At 38.2% G+C, this 27,734-nt stretch overlaps 1 protein-coding gene across 5 annotated transcripts in view; it reads left to right on the top strand.

The window, feature by feature from the left end:
• Positions 1-27,734, top strand: part of MROH1 (maestro heat like repeat family member 1) — a 197,445-nt gene that overhangs the window by 41,183 nt on the left and 128,528 nt on the right. For all 5 annotated transcript variants that reach the window (XM_078153842.1, XM_020995209.1, XM_020995206.1 and 2 more), the window contains 3 exons: positions 5,947-6,092; positions 24,280-24,411; positions 26,904-27,066. In XM_078153842.1, the coding sequence (XP_078009968.1) occupies positions 5,947-6,092; positions 24,280-24,411; positions 26,904-27,066 (441 nt within the window). The remainder of the gene's footprint in view (positions 1-5,946; positions 6,093-24,279; positions 24,412-26,903; positions 27,067-27,734) is intronic.

Here is a 27,734-nt window from a genome sequence, read left to right as displayed (position 1 = left end):
GGATAATGAGTATCTATCTATCTAAACCCTTATGGACAATGAATATCTAAACTGATTGGTAGGTAGAAGTAGAATGAGCTTCCCCCTCCCCCCCAAAACAAACAAACAAAAAAAGACAACCCAGACTCCTATGGACAGAACTAGAAAATACACCAGACTAAATCTTGGGGAAATTCAAGAAAAAATAATTTTTCCAGCCCCGGTGAGTATGATAGACAGAAAGGTTTTTGGACACTGGGGACGGAATCTGGCGAGAGTGTCATGCGGAGCATTCTAGTGCAGGAAGAAGTTATGTACCTGACCAAGATGAGGTCCCAGATCTATACTGAGGCACCTTGACCTGGTTCGGAGTATGGGAACAAGTGCCAGCTTGCAGCTTTGGAGGTCACTCCCCTGTGAGTGTTCTGTGTCACAGATCTAGGAACAGTGCCTAGGGTGGCAACCCAGAATAAGGAGGGTTTGTGGGCCCCGGATGGTACATCAAGAGAGGAGAAAGTTCAAAAGCCAGCAGCAGGTCCCTGGTTTGGACCCCCAGGAGCAGAGCAGGTTCTGATTTCTGGCAATATCAAAGCCTGTGAGGAATAGCCAGGGCAGGAATACCAGACTTGGTATTCCAGGGGAAGCTTGCAATTTGGTCACTTTGAACCAGCAGAGCCTTCCAGTTGGCTAATAGTTGAGTCCAGCAGCAGTCACATGTTGCTTAAGGTTGGGAACTTTTAGAATTCACATCAAGGAGGCAGTGATCAGACTTTGTCCTAGATCAACTCCCATTTTGGGAGCACTGAAAAAAAGCTTGCAGGTCTCAATCCTGAGCTCTCCCTGAGATCCTGAAATAATACAACACTCGGTACCTCTGGTGATGCAGTAGATAGAGTACAGAGTCTGAAGAACCTTGAGTTCTGATCTGGCCTCAAGACACTAGCTGTTTGACCCTGGGCAAATCATTTAATCCTGTTTGCCTCAGTTTCATTATCTGTAAAATGAGCTGGGAAGGAAGTGGCAATTCATTCTGATATCTTTGCTGAGAAAACCCCTGGGCCTATCATCAAAATTTGAAGTCAGGAAATAAGGTGAAAGAATGAGCAAGCGAAAAAAGAATCCCACTGTAAAAAGCTGTTATGATGATAGGGACATTCAAGACACAAACCTAGAAGGAAAAGAATGACTCCAAAACATATGCAAGCAAAGCCTCAAAGAAAAACACAACTTGGGCACAAATTCAACTAAAATTCCTGGAAGAGATAAGCAAGAGTTTAAAAGAGAGTTTAAAAATATTTTTGTAAATGAAATGAGAGTGCTAGAGGGAAATATTGGAAAAGAAATTAAAGCTATAGAAGAATTGAAAAGGGAATTAACATCTTAGCACAAGAAGTACAAAACCTAGCCCAAGCAACAAACTCTAAAAATTAGAATGGACCAGAGAGCAGTAATTCTATGAGACAAGAAGAAATATCAAAACAAATTAAAAAGACTGAAAAATAAAAGAAATTGTAAAAAAAAAAACTGACCCAGGATCTAGGAGATTGGGGAGAAAAAAATTAAGAATAATTGGATTACCATGACCAAAAAAGAAGAGCCTAAATTGCAAGAAAACTTAAAACTGTTCAGATCTCTTAGAACAAGAGGGAAAAGTGGAGTTGGAAAGCATCCACCAATCACCTCCTGAAAGAAATCCCCAAATGAAAACTCCTAGGAACATTGTAGTCTAAATCCACAGCTTCCAGGTCAAAGAAAAACACTGTAAACAGCCAGAAAGAATTAATTCAAGTATGGAGGAGCCCCAGTCATGATCACAGGTGATTTAACAACCATCACTATGAACAGAGGATTTGGAATTTGATATTCCAGAAGGCAAAGAATATAGGTTTATAGCCAAGAATATCTTACCTAGCAAAGCTGAGTGTAGTCCTACTTGGAGAAGAATGGACCTTTAATAGAGAAATTTCTAGATTTCTGGAATGAAAAATAGAACTAAGAGGATTTATAAGCATTCTTGATGAATAAACTAGAGCTGCACAGAAACTTTGAAGTTCAAACACAAGAGTTGAGTAACATAAAAAAGTAAGCACAGACAATCATGAGAAGCCAAACAACTTATTATATTCAAATAGAGAGATGATACTCTGAGCTCTATCATCATCAGGGGCCATAAAGGAAGTCTGTTTAGACAGAAGGCATGGGAGTGGTCCAATTATATCTTGATGATCCTAAAAGGAGAATAGAAAGAGTTGTGAAGAGGAACACACTGGGGTAGGATGGGGAGGTTAGGGAAAATAATCTCATAATCAGGGTGTTCGTGCAGAAGTCTTATACAAACAGCGAAGAAGATGGGGGAGCAGCTGATATTTGAACTTCACTCTCATCTGAACTGGTCAAAGAAAGAACACACACACACCAATTTCACTGAACAGGGAAATAGAAGGGAAAGGAGAAAAGGGGAAATTAGAGGGAAGGTAAGAGAGGAGTTAGTCCATAGATAAAGTCTAAGGATATTAAAAAAAAACCAGTTGTAGCTCTTTTTGAAATGGTGAAGAATGGAAATCTGAGAGGGTGCCCATTAATTGGGGACTGACCGAACAAATTATGGTGTATCAGTATGCTAGAACTCTGTTGTGCAGTAAGAAAGGATGAAAGGAATAGTTTCAGAGAAATTTGAGAAGACTTATATGAGCTGATGTAGAGGGTAGCTGTAGACGAGAACCAGGAGAATGATTCTGAATGACTTAGGAACTTTGATCAGCATCATGACTGGCCACAGTTCCAAAAGACTGATGATTAAACATGCTCCCCAACTGCTGATAAGAGAGGTGAAAGATTTAGCAGAGAGACATATATACTATAGTTTGCATGTATTAATAATAGCTAACATTTATATAGCACTACGTGTCAGGCACTGTACTACAAGCTTTGCAACTGTCATGTCATTTGATCCTCACAGCAACCCTGGAAATTAGATGTTACTATTATCCCCATTTTGCAGATAAGGAAACTGAGACACGTGGAGGTGAAGTGACTTGCCTAGGGTCATACAACTTGAAAGTGTCTGAGGCCAACCTTGAATTCAGGTTTTCTAGACTCTAAGCCCAGTGCTCTATCTATTGCATGTTTCACATATATGTTATATCATATCATATCATATACAAATACACATTATATAATTATACAATATATGATAAAAAGAAAAATAAAACCAATTACCAACCCGTAGTTGAGTAAAACAGATTTTCATATTGGCCATGGCTAATGGAACACGTATACATATATGCGTATATGTATGTATGTATTGTATCTCACAGTATATGTGCAGATATGTGTAATATATAAAAGTCATAATATAATTGTATTAACATTATATAATTATGTAGTTGACACATATGACAGTATATTTATATATGGTATACATATATTCCTTTTGGACCTGGCTAATGTGGAAATTTGTTTTGCTTGACTATGTGTTGGTAGTTACTTTTATTTTTCTTTTGTTCTCAATTAGAGGAGGAAGATGTGGAGGAGGAAAGGGGATGTTTGTTGATTGAAAACATAAAATTCAGTTTAAAAAATCTAACCTCTTCAGTGATGAACAAACTCCTCCAGGTTAAATCCATCCCATGTCAGTGATTCTGAATCCTTAGAGGTTATCATTGAAACCCCATTCTTCCTCCCCAGCTGCTCATTCCTCTTCCCCCTTCCCCACAATATCTCACTCTTAACACTATCCACACCTTCCACTGTGCTCCCTGGGATGCATGTTCCATTGGCAACAAACTTGCTTTCATCTTAGATCTTTTCCTCTCCCACTCCTTTCATCTGTTGGCTCTCACTGATTCCTGGCTTCCCCCTGATGACACATCCTCCACGACCACCCTTTCCAGTACTAACTGCACTTTCACTCGTTCCTCTTGATTGAAGGAGGGGAGTTAGACTACTCCTTTCTCCCCATTCATTACCACTTCCAGGTTCTCCCTCTACCACCATCACTCAATAACTTCTCCTCCTTTGAGGTTCACTCAACCTGTATCTACTACCCAACCAAAATTCGAGTAGGTTGTGTTTACTGACCTCTAGGACACTCCCCTTCCTTCCTCAGTGAGTTTGGTGCTTGGCTCAGTCTTTCTCTCCTCCCCAATTCCTGACTCCATACTAGAGGATTTCAACATATATATGTATATACAGGTGTATGTATGTATATATATATATATATATATATATATATATACACTTCCTTAAGCACCTTAACCTCCTACTTTCTCAACTTTTCCATTTCTCTAGAACTATTCCTCCATTTCACCTCAGTCACACACACAATGATGGTCATACCCTTGATCTTATCATTACCGACAAATATCTACTTCCACCTCTCCCTCTCCCTTGCAACGCCAAATCCCATTCTCTGCCTGTGTTGTGACCTCCGATTCCTCGGCCCCTCTCCCCCACAGTAATCTCCCAGGTCAGTAGGTACACTCCTCTACCCATCTTGACCTCTTGGTGAACCAGTTTGACCATACTGTCCTCTTCTCTTGAATTGCTGATTTTGCCTGGTCAAAAACCCAGCCTTGTTCCACATACTGCGGAAGTAAGGTGGAGAAAATCAGGCAGTTGTTCTGACCAGATTCACTGCTAATTTATGTCACACGGCAATATTATGTGATTATTGACTGTGATAAGCTTGGCTCTTCTTAGTCATGTGGTGATCTAAGACGGAACTCCAAGGGACTCGTGATAGAAAACGCTGTCCACGTCCAGAGAAGGAACTGATAGAGTCCGAATGCGTATCAAAACATACTTTCTTTTTTTCCCATGTTTTTTTCCCTTTCTATTTCTTTTACAACATGACTAATGTGGAGATATGTTTGATATGATTGCATATGTATAACATATTGGATTTCTTGCTGTCTTGAGGAGGGGGGATGGAAAAAGAAAAAATTGTAACTCAAAATCTTATAAAAAATGATGATAACTATCTGCGTGTAATTGGGAAAAATAAAATGCTTTTTACATTTAAAAAAATGAAAAAAACCCCCAAATTTATGTTACATACTCCCAATTGAGCCTTCACTGCAGGAAGGCAACCTTTTTTTTTTTTTTTCGAGGCAACTGGGGTTAAGTGACTTGCCTAGAGTCGCACAGCTAGTAAGTGTTCTGTGTCTGAGGTCAGATTTGAACTCAGGTCCTCTTGACCCCAGGGCTGGTGCTCTATCCACTGTGCTACCTAGCTACCCCAAGGCAGTCTTTTTGCACCTCTATAATTAACTCACTATGCCATACGCTACAGTGGTTCTACTTTTCATATCATACGTGAGAAAAAGTTGAGAACTCTGTACAAGCACAAAACGAAGTAATGAGTGTAAAATAATTGAGTATAATAATGTTCTGGTATAGACAGTAAGTACCCTGAAAAGTCAATAAGAAGAGGACCGTGATGGAAGGAGTTATTGGGATAGGTTTCCATGAAAGGGTTGAGGAAGATTCAAATAGCTAGAATGGAAGGAAGAAGTCATTTCAGGAAAGAGAACAGCATGAGTGAAGGTATAGAGGCAGGAACGAGCATCGTGTAGAAGGCCTTGCATGATTACAGCAGAAATTTGGTAATAGAGAGTAGTGGAAGATCAGCTGGATTAAGTTGCATGGGTTCTGACTGTGGAACAACTTATTTGCTTAGATGGAGAGTTTGGTCATGAGGAGCCAGAACCATCCAGAGGAGTGACATGTTGAAAAAATTCATTAGAAATTTCCGTGACAGCTGTATACAAGATAGATTGTAGTTAAGTAAGAGAAGGTAGGGAAACTAAATAAGAAGCTATTATCATAACCCAAGTATGGATTGTTAAGGGCCTTAGATTAGGATGGCTTTGGGAATGGAGAGAAATTTTGAGGGCAAAATGGCTGGTGCGTACAACTTTATGTTCCTTGATTCATAAAGTCTGCTTGTTACTCTCTCTTTTTCAGAGCTTGCCGCTACGTTGATAGATGCAGTCACAGACAAGGACCCTTTAGTACAAGAGCAGCTTTGCAATTCTTTGTGTTACCTTGGAGAGTCAAAAACTGAAGAAACTCTTAATGCCTGTGATGAGTATCTCCGGCAGCATGAGAAGGTACTGTGTAGCCTTTAGCCTGTGGTGTGTGATCAAGGAAGTGGGTCTGGGAGAAGCTAGACTTCTTAGGGCAAGGAGAAGGGGTAATTTCTAGGGTCTTGTCTTGTCACCTCTGAGATTTTCTTCCATTATGCCTTTTCTTCAAAATACATCTCCCTGTCAGTGTTGTCTCATTGACGTTACAGAAAGTTGGTTATGTGTTCCTTTCTCTTGCTGAGGCAGCTGCTATTCTCTGTGTATATTTATTTTCCCTACAGTTAATGTCTTTTAGCTCTGATGTAAAAACATCATGCTTGGGAAAGCACCCAGGAGGGGTGAGGAGCACTTTTTTATTGTTCCTTAAGCATTAATGGAAGAATGTATCTTTACTTCTACGCTGCCTGAGGTAATATGGAAGCTCAACTTGCAAGTGCATTTTTGATTGCTATAAAAGATTTTGTGTGTCAACATTTTTTTTCCCCTTTTCTCTTGTGTAAGTATCCCCCCCCCCCAAGTAGCATGAGCACCTGAGCTAGTCGTTCCATTAGATTCTTATTTTGATTCACTTTTACTGAATGGATGAAAAAGCATTAAGTGCTTACTGTGGGCCAAACACTGTACTAAGCAGTGGAAATACAAATACAAAAAGCGAGAAAGTCCTTGCCCTCAAGGAGCTTACGTATCCTAATGGGGAATGGGGAACTACACTTATACTGCTGAATGAAGCTGGAATAAATCACAAAACTATGCTGACTAGGCCCATTATAGATTACTGTTATCTAATCTCAGTTGGCCCTTTGCTGCAACAATTTGTTACCCCACTCTCCACAGTAACTGTTCCAGACTTTCTCATCTTCTCAAGCCTCCCACTGCCCCCTTTCCCTACCTTCTTAGCTGAAGACTTCATCTCATATTTCACTGAAAAAATTGATACAAGGAGTTTTCTCATGATTGTACATCTCAATCAAATCTATATGTCTTATCTGAAAACTCCTTGTATCAGTCTTTGGGTCTGTGTTTCTGATTAGCATAACCTAGGTCTTTAGTTAAAGATCTCTAAACAGCAGATAGAGGTAGTCTAGCTTCCCAGCCATGCAGGGCTAGGTTCAAACAATGCCATAAAGTTTTCTCCCAATTCCCATAATTGAATAAAATTTTCTGACAAGGCAAAAATTGGACTAGACTAATAATTGAATAGAAAGAAAGAGAGCTAAATCCAGAATTGAGTCACAAGATGGAGTCAGTGTGGTTCATTTAATTCCCACCACCGCTTGCTTCTCCAATCCCCTCAATTTCCTCACATGTCCAGAACAGAACTCATCATCTTTCCTCTCAAACCATCCCCACTTCTACACTTTCTTATGATTGTTGAGAGTACTACCACCCTTCTAGTCACTCAGGCCTGTATCCTGCATATCCAGTCCATTGCCAAGTTATATCTTTTCTGCCTTCACATTTCTCATACACTTTCCCTTCTCTTCCTTCACACATCCAGAACTCCAGTTCAGGCCTTTACCACTACTCATTGGTACTATTATAGTAGTCTTCTAAATTGGACTTCTTGCCTCATCTTTCCCTGCTTCAAACCATCGGACTTATTTAGCTGCCAAGGTGATTTTTCTACAGCCTAGGTCTAACCCAGTCATTTTTTTGCTTAAGGAGTTCAGATTATTCCCTGTTACTTCCAGGATCAAATATATTCCTATATTAAGCATTTAAAGCTCTTCATTTCTTGAACCCTTCCTAACTTTCTAGACTTCTTACACCTTTCTCCTCTCCATAGCTTCTATAATCCAGCCACACTGGCCTTTTTGGAGTTTGTTAAACATGAAATTCCATTTCCCATCTCTGTACCTTTGTACTGGCAGTCCCCCATGCCTGGAATGCCTTTCCCTCTCACCTTTTCCTTTTGGTTTCTCTAGTTTCCTTTAAGATTTTGCTCAAATCTCATCTTGTAGGCTTTTCCTGGTCCCCCTGCCTGTTAATGACTGCATCTTTCAGAACTACCTTTATATGTTCTATATTGATGCCTTTTGTTTTTTCATCACAGTTATTTCTGGGTAGGAGATGAACTATTCTGAACCCCTATCAAGTTGACCTTTATGTAGTAACAAAGATTGAAAAGAGATTAAATTACTTGCCCAGGGTCACTTAGTAGTTCCCTGCCTTTCTGCTTAGAGGAGAGAGTTGTGTTTCATTAGCTGATCCTTCTTTGATTTTTCAGGCATTCAGAGATTGGCTTCCTATTAGTGAGATTTTCATGTTGTGATAGTCATTGTATATATTTTTCTTATAGTTCTGTCTATTTTCATTCAATATGAATCTTATGTTTCTCTGAATTCTTCATATTTGACCTTCTTGTTATGTAACAATATTCTATTGTGTTCATATATAGATAAAACATGTATTAAGCTCTTAGTATATCCAGCGTTGTGGTAAGTGCTGGGAATACAAATACAAGTAAGCAAGGACAGTCCCTGCCCTCTAAGGGTTTATATTCTAATGGGGGCAACAATACATAAAGGAGTCTGGAAAGGAAGTATGTCTGTGGGAAATGATGTGGAAATGGTGGCTAGGAAGGGGCATAGATGTGTGGTTCTGAGCAAAATAAAATTAATTCTCACCCTTCAGAGCCCTGTGTCTCAAGGCAGAGTCCAGAATTCTGGTTAGGGAGAAATGAGGACAATAGCTCAACCTCAGGCAGCAGTATGGTGTGGAAGTGGCCATCTTAAAGGTGTACCACAATGTGTTCAGCCACTCCGCAGTGGAGGAGCAGTCACTATGTTTTCAGTTCTTTGCTAGCATAAAAGATTTTGCTGTGAACATTTTGGTACGTATTGGACCTTTGTGTCTTTAACCTTGGGGAATGTGAGTAGTGAAGTTGCTTAATCAAAAGGATATGAAGTTTAGTCAGTTTTCTTGTATAATTTAAATTATTGTTCTGAACACTATTCTGAATAATAATTCAGAGAGTTTTTTCATTGAGAAACTCTTCACATCTTTTTGTCCGTTGGCCTTGTTTGGTTGGGTCTTTGTTTTTCCATTTTCTGCTTCTTGATGCTTTATGAGGTGATACTGATTAATCATAATGTTTTACCGTCCTTCTCTATAGGATTTTACAAAGCAATTTATAATCAATGTTGATCTTGGCTGCCTTATCTTTATGCCTAGCAAAGAGATCTAGTATTTACTGTCTAAATTGGTTTCTAGGCTCTTTTTGTCTCTCTGTTTTGGCAGTTGATTTCTATTAGTTAAATTTTTAAAGAAACTTGCATTAGTGCTCATTGCTCCATCTATTTCCCATTTTTCATAATCAGCAATTTGTTTTAATAAAGCAAGTTGAAGCTGTTTCAGTTCAATATATTTTACCATATTTTTTGTCATTTTTATTTTTCTAGTTTTCTCTTATTTTAATAATAATGAACATTTAGTTTAAGGTTTTAAGGTTTATGTATAGTAAGTACATACCTACGTTAAGGTTTATATACATTATTTCTTTTGATTCTAATAATAACCTTGTAAGGTAGGAGATATTATTATCTCTGTTTTACTGATTAGGAAACTGAGGCTGAGAGAGGTTAAGTGAATTTCCCAGGCTCATACAAATAGTAAGTCAGTTAGTCAGTAAACATTTATTAAATGCCTGCTATGTGCCAGGCTCTTGGCTAAGTGCTAGAAAGTGTTTGAGGCTGAATTTGAACTCAGGTTTTCCTTACTTCAACAATCTCATATTAATGTTAACAAATTGGTAGTCTGACAGAGATATATGATTTGGGAATGTCTCTTAGCTTATTATTATTATCATCATTCTTAACAAATTACTTCTGACCTGTTAAAATATTACTTTCATTTTTGTGATGTCGTTTGGCACTTGCCATGTTCAATGCCTCTTAATTTTTTCATGATATATCAACATAGGACACCGTGTAATCTTTTTGCCCTTGTTTCGTGTTATGCCACCACATTTTCCAACATGTTATTTTGCTGTCCTCCCCGTGGCCATCTTTACATTGAAGTCACCAGATGTTCAAGTATATGTGGATTTAATTTGGAGAGTCTTAGTAAGTTTTTCACAGACTTTATTTAATGCCTTATCTTCTGTAACAGATTTTGGTATATTGGTGCAATTTTTTTCATAGTGGTGTCATACTTACACACTAGCTTGCTGTTTGTGATGCCTGTTATATTTATGGCACCTGGCCACATAAGCATATCGAATTAGATTGTGTACTTAAGCCCCCAGGATGATAGTGAGTCACTGTATTAATGGTCCAGTAAGAGAATGCAGTATCTGAATTGCCCTCCAAGTCCAGCTTGCCTGTCTTCTTCTGAAGATTGCAGTATCCCATTGTCTACCAGAAGGCACATAGCATGTAGCCACCTAGGCTACTTCCTCACTAACAAGATTGAGCATCCGTAGTAGTGCTAAGCAGTTCGTACCTGAGCTTGCTGGGTTTGCTACTATCGAGGGCATTCGTCTCTAAACTCTTTTGATTGTACATCTTAACAGTAAAAAAAAAAATGTGAGCACATCCTCAATATATGTGTAGTTAATTATTTATAGATTATATTCACACATATACATATACATATATGTATTTATACATAATACTGTTGTACTAATAATTATACACATGATACAAATTATGTAAAAACTCAAATTAAGAAATGATGACATAACAGTGATCCTGGAGTTGATCCTGGAGCCAATAGGGAGTCATTGACATTTATTAAGTAGGGAAGTGATGTGTTCAGACATGATGTGTTCAGACTTGCACTTTGGCAATTTTGTGAAGGATGGGTGGACAAAGGAGACATTTGGATGAGGGGGGACCATTTAGGAAGCTATTGTAATAGTTCCAGAACTAGTTTGTGTGAGTAGAAAGAAATGGACAGATGTAGAGATCCTGTGCTGGTAGAAATAGCAACATTTGGGTACTAATTGAATATGTGGGGTGAGGGAGAGTAAAGGTTCAAGAACAAGGCCAAACCTGGATGATTAGAAGGATATTGGTAAAATCTACAGAAATAGGAAAGTTTGAAAGAGGCATGTATTTGAGGGAAAATGTAGTGAGTTCTGGTTTGTATTAGCTTTTTTTCACTGCCACATCACACTGTTGACTCACATTGAGCTTGTAGTCTCCTAAAACCCTGAGATCTTTTTCAGAACAATTGTTGTCTAATCATACCACCTCAATTTTATACTCATGAAGTTGATTTTTTTGCACCCAAATGCAGTACTACATTTATTCCTATTGAATTTTATCTTAGATTCTGCCTAATATTCTAGCTTGTCAAAATCCTTTAGGATTATGACACTTTAAGCCTTCCCTTTAAGCCATCCCTTTCTCTTTGTATGTTGCAAATTTGATTAGCTTACCATCTGTCCCTTCATTTGAGTCTTTATTAAACAGCATAGGGGCAAGCATAGATGCCTGGGATAATCTCCTGTAACCCTCTGCCATATTGACATTGAACCATTGACATTGAATCTGGCCATCCAACCAGCCTAGTACAAGATACTTTATCCAAAGCTTTGCCAAGATGTAGGGCAAACTCTATCCATAGTGTTCCCCTTATCCACTAATTTAGTAATCCTGTTCAAAAAGGAAATTGGCAGATAGCAGAGCAAGAAGAATCAGTATGGTCTAGCTGTCTCCCACAATTTTTCTAGCAAAGATTCAGGAAGAGCACAATACCAAATAGTGAGCCTGAAATACCAGGAGAAACCCTAGGGAGCCATTATCTAAATCTGGGTCAGCCTAGCAAGGTAGTCAGAAGCCTTCAGGCACTGGGGAGGGGTTCTGTCCAGGATGTCCCATGCAGAGCTTTTTAGCATGGATACAGGGCAACTAGATGGCACAGTAGAAAGAGTGTCAGGCCTAAAGTCATTTAACTCTGCCTCAGTTTCCTCATCTGTAAAATGAGCTGGGGAAGGAAATGGTAACCACTCCAGTATCTTTGCCAAGAAAACCCCAAGTGGGGTCACGAAGACTTCGACACAACTGAAATGACTGAACAACAACTGGGTAGAGGCCTAGGGGTATGTATTAGGACAAAGAGTAGAACTATAGACCCAGTGAGGACAGGGCTTGAAACTGGGTACCATGCTAGGAACAGGAACAGGAGCCAACCTGCAGCTATGTAGCTCTGACCCTGAAGCTAGGTCATAGCAGAAGTGGTGACTGTGTGCCAGGACAAGGGGGCAGGAACAGAAATGATAGGCATCTGTGTGGTTGTGACCCTGGATTCACAAACCCCAGTTGAAGCCTGCAGCTAAGTAAGAAGGGCAAGGAACTCGGACAGAGAGTGAACCTCTTCTGTCAGAGCCAGTTCTGTCCCTCTGAATCTGCAAAGCCCTGCAGGTAACAGATGGGTTCAGAAGCCAACTGTAGTCTAAAAGAGCTCTAGCTACATTTAAGTTGGCTGTTCTGTTGTCAGGGCCAAACTGGGTTCAGAAGCTTAGAGAGCTCAGACTAAGAGTGTAGTAATTGGACTTTGCCCTAGCTCAGAATGCTTAGGGAAAGCTGAAAGTTTGCAGATTCATGGCCTGAATGGCCTTAGAGATCCTTGAAGAATACTACACTAAATACCCAAAGAGAAGAGCAACAACATTCCAGAGAATATAGATCAAGACCAAATAAGGCCCACACATTCTACACAAGTACATAGAACTTGGCCCTAAGACAAAGTCACAATTGAGAAGTAAGGCTGGAAGATTGAGTAATCAACAAAAAGATATCTATGATAGCTACTATGGAGCCAAGGTTGCCCAAGACCCAGAAGACAAACCCAGAAGAAAATATGTCCACAAGATCTACAGCAAACCCTTAAGGAAAAAATGCATTGTGGCCCAAAGGTTGATTAGAATTCCTAGAATAATTCAGGCAAGAGTTGTAAAAATTGAAATGAGATGTCTTGAGGACAGACTTTGAAAATAAATGAGAGAACTAGATGAGAGACTTGGAAGGATAATGAATGGTTTAGTATAAGGAATGTAAAACTTTACTTACGTAACAGACTTCCTGAAAATTAGAATGAGTCAAACAAAAGAACTTAATGAACCCCATTGGTGAACCAGTTCAACTCTACAATGTTCTCTTGTTGAGTCCCTTGTCTCCTTATCCTGTCACTGATCTTACCCTGCCAAACCTCAGCCCTGAATCTCACTGTCTACTGTGTTCTCTCCTATCTACCTGCTGCCAGATGAACCTGGAGAAAAATCAGGAAACTGCACTAATAATCACTGTGGAGGAAAAAGAGGGGAGGGTTAGAGAAAATTTTCTCGTATAATTAGGATGCTTATATCTATACAAATCAGGATATGGGAGAGCAGCTGACGTTTCAACTTCACTCTCACTTTAGCTGGAAAAGGATACATGTACAGACATAATTTGTTACAGAAATATATTTTATTCAACAGGGGGATAGAGAAAGGGGAGAAGAGAGGACTGAAAATTAAGGGTAGATTATGGAAGGCGTTAGTCCTAAGCAAAACAAACTCTAAGAATGTATGAAAATGTTTGTAGCTCTTTTTAAGTGGTAAATGGTGGGAATTTGAGGGATTGCCCATAAATTGGAAAATGGGTGAGCCAGTTTGGTATGTACATGTGATAGAATACTATTGTGTTGTGAAAAATGATAAAAGGGATGATTTCAGAGAAACCTAGGAAGGCTTCTATGATCTGATGCAGAGTGAAGTGAACAGAAACAGAAGAATTTATGCAGTGACAATGATATGGTAAAGGCGTCAACGATTTTGAAAGAATTAGCAATTGATCAGCATAATGAGCAAACGCGATTCTAAAGGACTAAAGATGAAACATGCTACTCACTTGCTGAAAAAGAAGTGAAGGACTCAGAGCATAGAATGAGACTTTTTTTTTTACATGGCCATTGTGGAAATTTTTTTTGATTGTAGTAGTATTTATTGTTCTTTAATTCTTAAGTGGGATGTGAAGGTAGGATTGGGATAGGAGAGTGAGAAAGCAGATTTTTTGCTAATTGGATACGCACAGACACACCACACACACACACAGATATTATTTTAAAAAGATAAGGCCAACAGAGCCAACATGGTGGACTCACCTGAGCTCTCCCAAATTCCCCTCCAAACAACATTAAAATAACATTTCAAAACCAATTCTAGAGTGGCAGAACCAACAAAAGAATGGCGTAAAATTTTCCAGCCGAAGAACCAGAAGGCTACCAGCCTAGGTCTGTATTGCTGGGTAAGAGTGGAATACAGGCTAGCACAGGCCTGTGCTACAGGCCATTGCCAATGGAAGCCTGCCCAGTAAGCCAGTAGCAGACCTTCAGGGGGCCTGAATCAGTGGCAGGAGCAGCTTCCAGAGCTCTCAGCCCACAGATGGTAAGGGAGTCAGACAACAGAAGGAGATTACAGGGGTCCTTTTCTTGGCACTGGGAACAGGACTTTGTTGCATTGCCCATGTACCATTAACAGTCTTAGGGAGGTATATTAGTACACTAGAGTAGAAGGGGTGCTGGGATTCTGGTCACAGTTCCAGGGTGAAAAAGAGTGCTTATGATTACTCACAGAACAAGCATAGTCCAGGAGAACAGTGAACACACCCTTCTTTAAATCATACCGCCTTGGACGAACTGAAAGCTCACAAATGCTCAGAACTAGCTCTGAAAACAGCAATATGAAAAACCTGAATTCGGGGACAGTGTCCCCTCCACTCCAGGAGTACAACCCAACTTTAACATAAATTTAAAAGTCAAGAAATATGCTGGAAAAATGAGCAAACAACAAAAGAACCTGACAGTAGTAACTATGGTGACAGGGAAGATCAAAACACAAACTCAGAAGGTAACGAAATCAAAGAAGCCACGTGTAAAGCCTTGAAGAAAAATGTCGGTTAGTCTCAGGCCCAAGAATTCCTGGAAGAACTTAAAAAGGATTTTAAAAGAAATTGGGAAAAGAAATGAGAGTGATGCAAGAAGAAAATAATACCTTAAAAAAAAAAAAGAATATGCCAAATGGAAAAAGATGTACAAAAGTTCACTGAAGAGAGGAACTCATTAAAGAGCAGAATTGGCCAAATGGAAAAAGATGTACAAAAGCTCAATGAAGAAAATAATTCTTTAAAAATTGGAATTGGGCAAATGAAAGCTAATGACTCCATGAGACCTCAAGAAACAATAAAACAAAATCAGAAGAATGAAAAAAGAAGAAAATGTGAAATATCTCGTTGGGAAAACAACTGACTAGGAAAATAGATCCAGGAAAGACAATTTAAGAATTATTGGGCTACCTGAAAGCCATTATCAAATGAAAGAGCCTAGATATCACATTTCAAGAAATTATAAAGGAGAAGGGGGCGGAGCCAAGACTGTGGAGTGAAAGCAGTGACTTGCTTGAGCTGTCCTCCAAACCCCTCCAAATACTCATAAAAAATGGCTCTAAACAAATTCTGAAGCAGCAGAACAAAAAGACAGAGTGAAACAAATTTCCAGCCCAAGACAACCTGGTTGATTGATCAGAAAGGTGTATTGCACCTGGCTGGGAGCGCAGTGCGGCGTGGGTGCACAGGCCGCAGCCCAACCTGGAGCAGGCCTCAGAGGACTGAATCGCAGGCAGCTGTGGAGGTTTCCAGACTCCTCAATCCACAAATGCCAAAGACAAATTAGAAGGTCAGTGGGAAAAGTCTGTTTCTGCAGTGCTGAGAGAGGAAGGTGGGGTCTCAACTCCATTCCCCAACAGCGTGGCTTTGGGGGGGGCAGCTGCTTCCCGAGCTTCGGGCCCACAGACTGAGGGAATCCAGTGGCTGATCAGAGAGGGACTGCAGGGTTCTCTTTGCCAGTGCTGAGGCAGGAATCTCTTGCTTTGCCCATGTTTGGATCTGGGTCACAGTTCTGGGCGGCAGTGCTGGGGTGAGGAGTGCTGGCATGGTGGAGCTTGGAGTGGCTGTGGAAAGGAACCCTTCCTCACAGTTACAGGACAGAAAGGAGTACTTGTGGTCACAGGCCAGGAAAGGAGTAAACACCTTGCCCCTTATCATACCACCTTGGAAGAACTGAAAATTTACAGGTCCCTACAAGTATCTCTGAAAACAGCTGTACAAACTCCTGAAGCTTGGGACAATACATTCTCCACATTGGAAGCAGACTCTTACCTTAACAAAGAGTTTAAAACTCAAGTAATTGGCCAGGATCATGAGCAAGCAGCGCAAAAAGAGTCAGACCCATAGAATCTTACTTTGGTGAAAAAGAAGATCAAAATATGCAACCAGAAGAAGACAACAAAGTCAAAGCTCCTACATCCAAAGCCTCCAAGAAAAATATGAATCAGTCCCAGGCCTTGGAAGAGCTCAAAAGGGATTTTGAGAAGCAAGTAAGGGAAGTAGAGGAAAAACTGAGAGTGATGCAAGAAAATCATGAAAAACAAGTCAACAGCTTGCTAAAGGAGACCCAAAAAAATACTGAAGAAAATAACACCTTAAAAAATAGCCTAACCCAAATGGCAAAAGAGGTCCAAAAAGCCAATGAGGAGAAGAATGCCCTAAAAAGAAAAATTGGCCAAATGGAAAAGGAAGTCCAAAAGCTTACTGAAGAAAATACTTCCTTAAAAATTAGAATAGAGCAATTGGAAGATAGTGACTTTATGAGAAATCACGACGCAGTTAAAACAAATCCAAAAGAATGAAAAATTAGAAAACAATGTGAAATATCTCATTGGAAAAACAACTGACCTGGAAAATAGATCAGGAGAGAGAATTTAAAAATTATTGGACTATCTGAAAGCCATGATCAAAAAAAGAGCCTAGACATCATCTTTCAAGAAATTATCAAGGAAAACTGCCCTGATATATTAGAACCAGAGGGCAAAATAGAAATTGAAAGAATCTACAGATCTCCTCCTGAAAGAGATCCCCAAAGGAAAACTCCTAGGAATATTATAGCCAAATTCCAGAGTTCCCAGGTCAAGGAGAAAATATTACAAGCTGCCAGAAGGAAACAGTTCAAGTACTGTGGAAACACAATCAGGATAACACAAGATTTAGCAGCTTCTACATTAAAGGACTGCAGGGCATGGAATATAATATTTCAGAGGGCAAAGGAGTAGGATTACAACCAAGAATCACCTACCCAGCAAAACTGAGTATAATCCTTCAGGGGAAAAAATGGTCATTCAGTGAAATAGAGGACTTTCAAGCATTCTTGATGAAAAGACCAGAGCTCAATAGAAAATTTGACTTTCAAATACAGGACTCAAGTGGAACATGAAGAGGTAAACAGGAAAGAGAAATCATAAGAGACTTATTAAGGTTGAACTGTTTACATTCCTGCATGGAAAGATGATATTTATAACTCATGAGACCTTTGTCAGCATTAGGGTAGTTGGAGGAAAAAAATTATATGTATGTGTAGTAGTAGTAGTAGATAGAGAGAGAGATAGAGGGCACAGGGTGAGTTGAAGATTAAGGGGTCATATCTGGAGAATAAAATTAAGGAATGAGAGAGGATTATATTTGGAGAAGAAGAAAGGGAAAGGTAGAATGGGGTAAATTATCTCACAGAAAGAACAGAAAAGAAAATGCTCTTACAGTGGAGGGGAAATGGGGGAAGGTGAGAGGGAATGAGTGAATCTTATTCTCATAGGATTTGGCTTAAGGAGGGAATAACATACACATTCAATTGGGTAAGGAAATCTGTCTTACCCTGTGGGAAAATAGGGGGAGAAGGGGACAAGAGACAGGGGGATGATAGAGAGGAGGGCAGATTGGGAAAGGGGGTAATCAGAAGCAAATACTTCTGAAGAGGGACAGGGTCAAAAGAAAGAATAGAATAAATGGGAGGGCAGGATAGGATTAAGGGAAATAGAGTTAGTTTTTCACAACCAATCTACTATGGAAGTGTTTTGCATAATTGTACGTGTATAACCTATATTGAATTGCTTCCCTTTTCAATGAGGGTGGGTGGGGAGGGAGGAAGGGAGAAGATTTGAAACCTAAAGTTTTAAAAACATATGTTTAAAAAAAATGTTTTCACATGCTACTGGGAAATAAGAAATACAGGAAATGGGGTACAGAAGTCTGTCCTGCCCTACAGGAAAGTAGAAGAGGAAGGGGATAAGAGAAGGGGGGAAGAGATAGAAGAGAGGGCAGATCGGGGAAGGGATATTCAGAATGCATGCCATCTTGGGGAGGGGGGAGGGGTGAGATGGGGTGAAAATTTGGAACTCAGAATCTTGTGGAAGTAAATATTGAAAATTGAAAATAAATAAATTTATATAAAAAAAAATATAAGACCCAAGAGAAACATAAAAAGGTAAACAGGAAAGAAAAATCATAAGGGACTTGATATGGTTAAACTGTTTACATTCCTACATTAGAAAATTATATTTGTAATGGCTAAGAACTTTATGATATTAGTGTAGTTAGAAGGAGTATACATAGACAAAGAGCATGGGTGTGAGGTGACTTTGCTAGGATGATATGAAAAAAAAAATTACCAGGTGAGAAATAGGGATGTCTTGGGAGAAGGGAGAGATAGAATGGGGTAAATTATCTCACATAAAAGAGATGTGAAAGAGCTTTTATAGTGGATTGGAAAATGAATGGGGGTGGTGGGCAATGCTTGATTCTTGGAATTATTTATTCTCATTGGAATTAGCATAAAAATGGAGTAACATACACACTCAGCTGGGTATAGAAATCTATATCTTACCCTGTAGGGAAGTAGGAGGGGAGGGAGATGAGAAAAGGGAAAGGACTAGCAGAAAGGCGGGCAGATTAGGGGAGGTGGTGGTCAGAAGCAAAGTACTTTTGACGAGGGACAAGGTTAAAAGAGAGAGAGAAGGATAAGTGGGGGGAGGGGGAGCAGAATGTATAGTAATATACCATTACTAATCATAACTGTAAGTGTAAATGGGATGAAATCAACCATAAAATGTAGGTGGATAGCAGAGTGATTTAAAAACCAGAATCCAACAATATATTGTTTATAAGAAGCACCTGTGTGGCAGAGAGACACAAAGAATAAAGGTAAGGGTTCTGGAACAGAATCTGTTATGCTTCAGGGAAAGTTAAAAATAAAAAGCAGGGTAGCCATCATGATCTCAGACAGAGCAAAAGAAAAAAATAGATTCAATTAATAGAGATAAGCAGGGAAATCACATTTTGCTTAAAGGTACCATAGACAGTGCAGTAATATTAGTACTAAACATATATGTACCAAATAGTATAGCATCCAAATTCCCTTTTTTTTTTTTAGGCAGAAGGAAAAATTAAATAAATTACAGGAGAAAATGGGCAGTAAACTTATACTAGTGGAGGAACTCAACTTATTCCTCTCAGAACTAGAAAAATCTAACCATAAAATAAACAAGAAGGAAGTTAAGGAGATGAATAGAATTTTTGAGAAGCTAGATATGATAGACCTCTGGAGAAAACTGAATGGGAATAGAAAGGAATATACCTTTTTCTCAGCTGTACATGGAACCTACACAAAAATTGACCATGTATTAGGGCATAAAAATCTCATAACCAAATACAAAAAAGCAGAAATATTAAATGCATTCTTTTCAGATTGTAGTACAATAAAAATTATATTCAATAAAAGGCCATGTAAGTATAGACTAAAAACTAATTGGAAATGAAATAATATAATCCTAAAGAATGAATAGTTCAAAGAACAAATCCTAGAAACAATGATTTCGTTAATGAGAATGACAATGGGACAATATACCAAAATATGTGATATGCAGCTAAAGCAGTACTTGGGGGAAATTTTATATCTCTTAAATACTTACATCAATAAAATAAAGAGCAGGTCAATGAATTGGGCATGCAACTGAAATAACTAGAAAAAGAATGAATTAAAAATCCCCAAATAAATACCAAATTGGAAATACTCAAAATCAAATGAAAGATTAATGAAATTGAAAGTAAGAAAACCATTGAACTAATAAAATTAGAAGCTGGTTTTATGAAAAAAAACAATAAAATATATAAGCTATTTCTTAATTTGATTTTTAAAAAGAGAACCAAATTACCAGTATCAAAAATTAAAAGAGTGAATTCAGTGCCAATAAAAATGAAATTAAATCCATTATTAACAGCTGTTTTGCCTAATTATATGCCAGTAAATCTAACTAGCTAGGTGAAATGGATGAATATTTACAAAAATATAAACTGCCCATATTAACAAGAGGAAATAGACTACTAACCCTATCTTAGGAAAAGAAATTGAACAAGTCATCAGTGAGCTCAGATATGATTCACAAGTGAATTCTACCAAACTTTTGAAGAACAGTTATTTCCAATTCTTTATAATTATTTGAAAAAATAGGTAAAGAAAGAGTACTACCAAATTCCTTTTATGAGACAAATATGTCACTGATAACTTAAACCAGGAAGAGCAAAAACAGAGACAGAAAAAAGCTATAGACCAACTTTGCTAATGAATATTGATGCAAAAGTTTTCTTTTCTAAAAAATATATATATTTTTCCTAGTTGAATGTAAAAATTTTTAACATTTGTTTAAAATTTTGAGTTCCAAATTCTCTCCTTCCTTCCCCTCATCCGCCCTTCCTGAGATGGTAAGCAATTTGATATGGGTTATATATATGCAAGCATGGAAAACATATTTCCATATTTGTCATGTTGTGAAACACAGACAAAAAACAAAAACAAAAACAAAAAACCCCTAAAAAAATCCAAGCCCAAACATGGGGGAAAAAAAAGTGAAAAACATGCTTAATCTGCATTCAGATTTCATCAGTTCTTTCTTTGGAGGTGGATAGCGTTTTTCATCATGAATCATTTGGAATTGTCTTAGATCATTGTATTGCTGAGAAAAGCTAAGTCATTCACAGCAGATCATCATGCAGTATTGCTGTTACTGTGTACAGTTGTCTTCTGTTTCTGTTTACTTTACTTTGCATCACGTCATGTTAGTCTTTCCAAGTTTTTCTGAAAGCATCCTGCTAGCCATTTCTTATAGCACAGTATTATTCCATTACAATCATATACCACAACTTGTTCAGTCACTCCCAAATTAATGGCCATCCCTTCGATTTCCAATTCTTTGCCACCACAAAAAGAGCTGCTATAAATATTTTTGTACATATAGGTCCTTTTTCCCTTTTCTGATCTCTTTGGGATACACACCTAGTAGTGGCATGATAGAAAAGTTTTAAATAAAATATTAGCCAGAAGATTACAGCAGTGTATCACAAAATTCATACACTATGACCAGGTAGAATTAAACTATCAGCATAATTGGCCATATTAGCAACAAAACCAACAGAAATCATATGATTATCTCAATAGATGCAGAAAAACCTTTTGACAAAATTCAACACCCATTGCTATTAAAAACACTAGAAAGCATCGGAATAAATGGAGCTTTCCTTAAAATGACAACTAGTATCTATCTAAAACCATCAGCAAGCATTATCTGTAATAGGGATAAGCTAGAAGCCTTCATGAGTAAAGCAAGGATGCCCATTATCACCACTATTATTTAATTTTGTACTAGATATGCTAGCTATAGCAATAAGAAAAGAAAATGAAATTGAAGTAATTAGAATAGGCAATGAGGAAACAAAACAATCACTCTTTCTAGATGATATGGTATACTAGGAGAATTCTAGATAATTAACTAAAAAACTAGGTGAAATAATTAACAACTTTTAGCAGAGTTGCAGGATATAAAATAAACCAACATAAATCATCAGCATTTCTGTATATTACCAGCAAAGTCCAACAGTTAATGATAGAAAGAGAAACTCCTTTTAAAATAACTGTAGACAGTATAAAATACTTGGGAGTCTGCCTGCAAAGACAAATCCAGTAACTGTATGAACACAGTTATAAAACACTTTTCACACAAAGTCAGATCTGAACAATTAGGAAAATATTAATTGCTCAGAGGCAGTGTAATAAAAATGTCAATTCTGTTACAAGTGTCAACATGACTAATGTGGAAATATGTTTTATATGAATGTATATGTATAGCCTATATCAGATTGGACACCATCTTGGGGAGGGGAGAGAGGAAAGAGGGTGAGAAAATTTAGAACTCAGAATCTTATAGAAGTGAATGTTGAAAACTAAAAATAAATAAATAAATTTAATTTGAAAAAAAAAATTTTAAATGACAGTTTTACCTTAATTTACTTATTTAGTGACCATACCAATCAAGATACCAAAAAAAATTATAGAGCTAGGAAAAATAAAAACAGTATTCATCTGGAAGAATAAAAGGTCAAGAGAATATCAAGGAAGTCAGTGGGGAAAAAATGTGAAGGAAAGTAGCCTAACAGTAACAGATCTCAAATTGTATTGCAGAGTGTTAATCATCAAAACAGTCTGATACTGGCTAAGAAATAGAGTGGTAGATCAGTGGAATGGATTAGGTACATAATACATAGTAGTGAATGACCATAATAATTTAGTGTTTGAGAAACCCCAAAATCCAAGCTTTTGGAACAGAAACTCACTATTCAACAAAAACTGGAAAGCAGTTTGGTAGAAACCAGGTATAGACAAATATAGCACCGTTATAGCACTGTATAGCAGTTTAGACATAAATGGTGATATCATAAGCAAGTTATGGGAGTATGAAATAGTTTACCTGTCAGATATATGGAAAAAGAATTTATGACCCACAAGAGAGCATCATGGGATGTAAAATGGATAGTTTTGATTACATTAAATTAAAAGGGTTTGCGCGTACACACATACTCATACACACATGAAAAGCAATATAGCAAATATTAGAAGGAAAGGAGAAAACTGGGAAAATTGTTTTTACAGCAAATTTCTCCAAGAAAGGCCTCATTTTTCAAACATATAGAGAACTGAATCAAATTTATAAGAATGTAAGTCATTGCCTAATTGATAAATGTTCAAATGATATGAACAGTCAATTTTCGGATGAAGAAATCAAAACTATCTAGATAGGCACATGAAAAAATACTCTAAATCAGTGTTGATTAGAGAAATGCAAATTAAAACAAATCTGAGGCACCACGTCACACCTATCAGATTGGCTAATATGACAGAAAAGGAAAAGACAAGTATTAGAGGGGATTGGGGAAATTGGAACACTAATGTACTGTTGGTGGAGTTGTGAACTGATCCAGCCATTCTGAAGAGCAATTTGAAACTATGCCCAAAGGGCTATAAAACTCCATATACCCTTTGACCCAGCAATACCACTACTGGGTCTATCCCAAACAGAGTTTTAAAAAAGGAAAAGGACCTGTATATATAAAAATATAGCAGCTCATTTTGTGAAGGCAAAGAATTGGAAATTGAGGAGGTGCCCATCAATTTGGGAGTGACTGAACAAGTTGTGGTATATGATTGTGATGGAATCCTATTGTGCTGTAAGAAATGACTAACAGGAAGCTTTCAGAAAAATCTGTAAAGGCTTACATGAACTGATGCAAAGTGAAGCGAGCAGAACCAGGAGAACATTGTGTACAGTAACAGCGGTATTGTATGAGAATCAGTTGTGAATAACTAAGCTATTCTCAGCAGTACAGTGGTCCAAGACAATTCAAAGGATTTATGATGTACTTATGATGAAGGACATTCTTTCTCTAGAGAAAGAACCAATGAAGTCTGAATGCAGGTTGATGCATAATGTTTTTCACTTTATATTTTTCGTGGTTTTTTTGGGGTGGAGGTCTGTGCTTTCTTTCACAACATGACTGATATGGAAATATATTTTATATAAGTAAACATATAACCTATATCAAATTGCTTGCCTTTTCAAAGAAAGGGAGTAGAGGGGGGGAGGGAAGGAAGGAGAAAATTGGAACTCAAAATTTATGAAACTGAATGTTAAAAACTTTTTACATGTAATTGGAAAAAAGTAAAATATTTGCAGGGAAAAAAAGGGGCAGAGGATACTTCCAACATGAAGAGTAATGAGCTTGTGGGGTTGGAGTGAGCTTCTAGAGTAAAGAGGTTTCTGTGGCCTAGTAGAGAAAAGACTGCATGGATGAATCAGCGGTGTAGCCTGAAATGTCAGGCAGTATCCAAGAGAACCATTGGCCATAATTGCTGTGGGCAAGATCTACCTAATTCACTTTTCCTTTTTTTCTGCATGAGTGAGAAGACTTTGTGATGTGTCAGGGATGTATAAGAATTCTTCAGTTCCCTTCCAGAGCGTTTCACTAAATAGTGGACCTCTCAGCTTGACTTGTGGATTGCTCTTTCTTTTTAGCTAGCATACCCATACCGAGTCATTATCCTGAAGGCCATGGAAATGATTGTGAAGAATAACATAGATGAGCTGGATGGGAGGACAGCCAAAATCGTTATCATTTTGGCCTCAAATGAAATGACCAGATCTAAGGTAAGAGCTGAAGGCATAAGCAATTTTTATATTGTTACTCTCCTGCCTTGAAGAAGGAACTGCTTATTTTGCCAATAAATTCTATCTTTTGCTACGATTTCTACATTAGCAGCAGCACTGAAATAATTAAAATGTGTTTCTTTGCTATCTGCTTTCTGAGAGTTTAAGGGTATCCTCTAGAGCAGAGATGTCAAATTAGGGCCCTTGTGCTGCATCTAGGCCCCCACACTCCCCAGTGCTGGGGGGACCAGCTTAAAATGTAATTGGGAAATGTTTAACAAATAAGTAAAAATGCAATGTAGCATAGGTAATGTTAATTTGTGATTTTGTAAATTACTATCTCACCTGAGTTTGACCCCACTGCTCTAAAAGACCTGGGGGTATATGTTAATCCTCCTAAAGTCCCTGAAATGTAGGTTTGGGTACAGAATGAACTGAGTTTTTCATGTGGGGAAACTAAAGCCAGCACATAGTATTTAATATTCCATAGGAGCTATAGTGGGACCCATTGCCCCTGGAAGACTGTACTTTCTCCATCAAACCGTATTCTCTACACAGTTTCTGGATCTCTGAGAAGGGGTTGTGAATTCAGGCATGCAGTGCTATGGAGCACGTAGAGTATCTTGATATTTACTTCTAAACTTTTAAATTAACCTTTATGGAAAGCAAAGGTATGAAGACAGCATGGTAGTGTGGAAAGAACTCTCAACTAGGAGTTACAAGACCTACTTTCTAATCTTGGTTGTTTCTTTATATAAGTCATTTACTCTGCCTCTGGGCCTCAGTTTCCCTGTTAATCAAATGAGGGCAATGGACTTCATGGTCACTTGATGTTGTCTAACTCTGATATTTTGTGACTCCAGTGAATTCATTTGATCTGCAACAAGAATGATGATGGGGGCCACTTAGAGTTTTGAAAAGAGCTTGTGTTCTGGCCCACAGGCCATCATTTGGTCACATAATGATTTTTTTTTTTTGCTTCTTCCTAGAAACTGTTTAGCTCATATTTGCATGGGTATGCCGTGGGTCTGTGAAGCTGTGTTTAATGATACCTGTTCTTATACTCTTTGCTTTCTCCAAGCTCTTGAGAGACTTTAATTTTTTTTCTTTTAAATTTTATTGATATCTTTTGCTCTTATAGCACCTTCATATCCAAATACATCCCTCTATCATTTCCTACCCAGCAAATCATCCTTTATAACAAGTATTTTTAAAAGAACAGGAAAAAAAAGTTACCATCTCTCCAGTCTGACAATATAGCCCTCCACTTCTGCAAAAAAGAAAGGGAGGTGAATTTTCAGAGAATCACAGAACGTGAAAGTTTGAAGTGACCTCAGTGGCCATCTAGTCTAATCTGTATATATGCAAGGAATTCCTATTTTAACATGGCTGACAAGTTGATATTCAGCCTGTGCTTGAAGGACCTCCAAAATGGGGCAACCTACCCCTCTGGAGGCAGCCCAGGTCACTTTTGTACTGTTCTAATTTGGGGGTAATTTTCCTTAGTCAATCATAAATTTCTTTCTTTGCAACTTCTACCTGTTGTTCCTGATTCTGTCTTCTGGACCAAACAGAACAAATCTAATCTCTGCTCTGCATTACAGCCTTTCAAATACTTGAAGACCACCACTGCTGTGTCTCCCCTGAGTCTTCTGTCCTCCAGGCTAAACATCTGTTCTTTCAACTGATCTTCATATGATATGGACTCAGATACTTTCACCACCCTGGTTGCTTTCTTCTAGACACTCTTCAGCTTATCAGTCTTTCTTAAACAAGGCATCCAGAATTGAACATGCTATCTGTTGTCCAGGGCCAAGCTTAGTTATAATTACATTGCATTCAGGGTTGGGTGTTTTGTTATTGTCGGTCTTTTTCTTTACAGTGTCATAGTCTGTATTTATGTTGTTTTCCTGGTTTTACTTACTTCACTTTGCATTAGTTCATGTAAATCTTCCAGAGTCTCTGACTTCTTCATAGTCATCATTTTTTACTTGCAATGATGTTATGTTAATATTCCACAGTTTAGGCATTCCCCATTTGATAGACACAGTTCTTTGCTATACCATAAAAATGCTTCTGTGCATATGGAACTTTTCTTGTTGTCTTTGTTCTCCTTGGGGCACATATCTTTGGATGAAAAGTGACATTTTTTTGCTTTTTTAGAATAATTCCAAATTGCTTTCTGGAATGATTGTACTAATTTAATATCTCCATCCACAGTGTGTTGCTGTGGAGACCTTAATTTTCCGTGACACTTAGGTTGGCCATTGGTTATTGTGGGGAGCACAGAAAGTTGAATTAGCATCTCTGTCCCCCACTGTGCACTGGTACTAATATGTCTCAATCATGGAGGTTTCCCTGTTGGTTTAAGAACTGTTTCTTTTTTTACTTCCTGATGGTTTTTAGTGATGTTTTAGATATGACTTGTCTTTCCTGAATGTAACTGTTAGAATGCTTGGTAATATCTTTTATATCCATTCACTGTGATCTAGGAATTAATCCTGGATTGGCAGCAGGCTGCAAGCAGCGTCCTTGTTGCTGTGGGGAAACGGTTTATCAACAAAGTGATGGAAGAGGTTTTGACCAAATTTCAGCCGGGGATCCTGCCTCATTATTTTGTCATGCAGACATTTGCAAACCTCTCCATCACCAATGGTAGGTTCCAGTTATGTTCTTCTTCCTCGTGCTCCCTCCCCTAGGTTAGCAAAAGTAGCCCTATGCTGTGCTGGCTAAAATGTGGAAACGCAGTCATGAAGATTAGGGCTAGAACCCTTTACCCAACACTCATTAGCTGGGTCACCATGGCAAAGTCATTTTACTTCAGTGACCCTCAGTTTTCTCACCTGCAAAATGGTAGTAGTAGGACCTGTAGAACCTACTTCTGACAGTTGTTGTGAGGCTCAAATGAGATAAGATATGCAAAGTGTTTTGAAAAGCTTGAAGTGCTACATAAATATCAGCTATCAGTATTACAGTTGTTAAAGAGCCTGCAGTCAGGAACCCAGGCTTTCTATTTAAAGTATTCCCACTGACTCACAATGTGACTTTAGGCAAGTCCTTAATTGCTGTGGACTTCAGTTACCTACTTGCCACATAATGTCTGCTCTACCTGCCTACTTGTGTTGTTGTAATGATGATTAAATGAAATTGTATATGTGAAAGTGTAAAGTGCTTTGTTTATAATAGTATTTTTTTCTTCATGGAGAAGTAATACCTTTTAAATGACCTTTTAAAGAAACTCAGGGTCCAGTTCTAAGAAGCAACACTTTGAGTTGTTCTGGAGCAGGGTTACATAAAGGCTGTCATATTTAGGCTTGTAGGAA

The sequence above is a fragment of the Phascolarctos cinereus genome, unplaced genomic scaffold (genome assembly GCF_003287225.1).
Source record: "Phascolarctos cinereus isolate Bilbo 61053 unplaced genomic scaffold, phaCin_HiC Scaffold_4;HRSCAF=312, whole genome shotgun sequence".
In the NCBI taxonomy this organism is placed as follows: domain Eukaryota; kingdom Metazoa; phylum Chordata; class Mammalia; order Diprotodontia; family Phascolarctidae; genus Phascolarctos; species Phascolarctos cinereus.
Note: the sequence above shows the minus strand (reverse complement) of the source record. Positions and strands in the feature narration are given on the sequence as shown.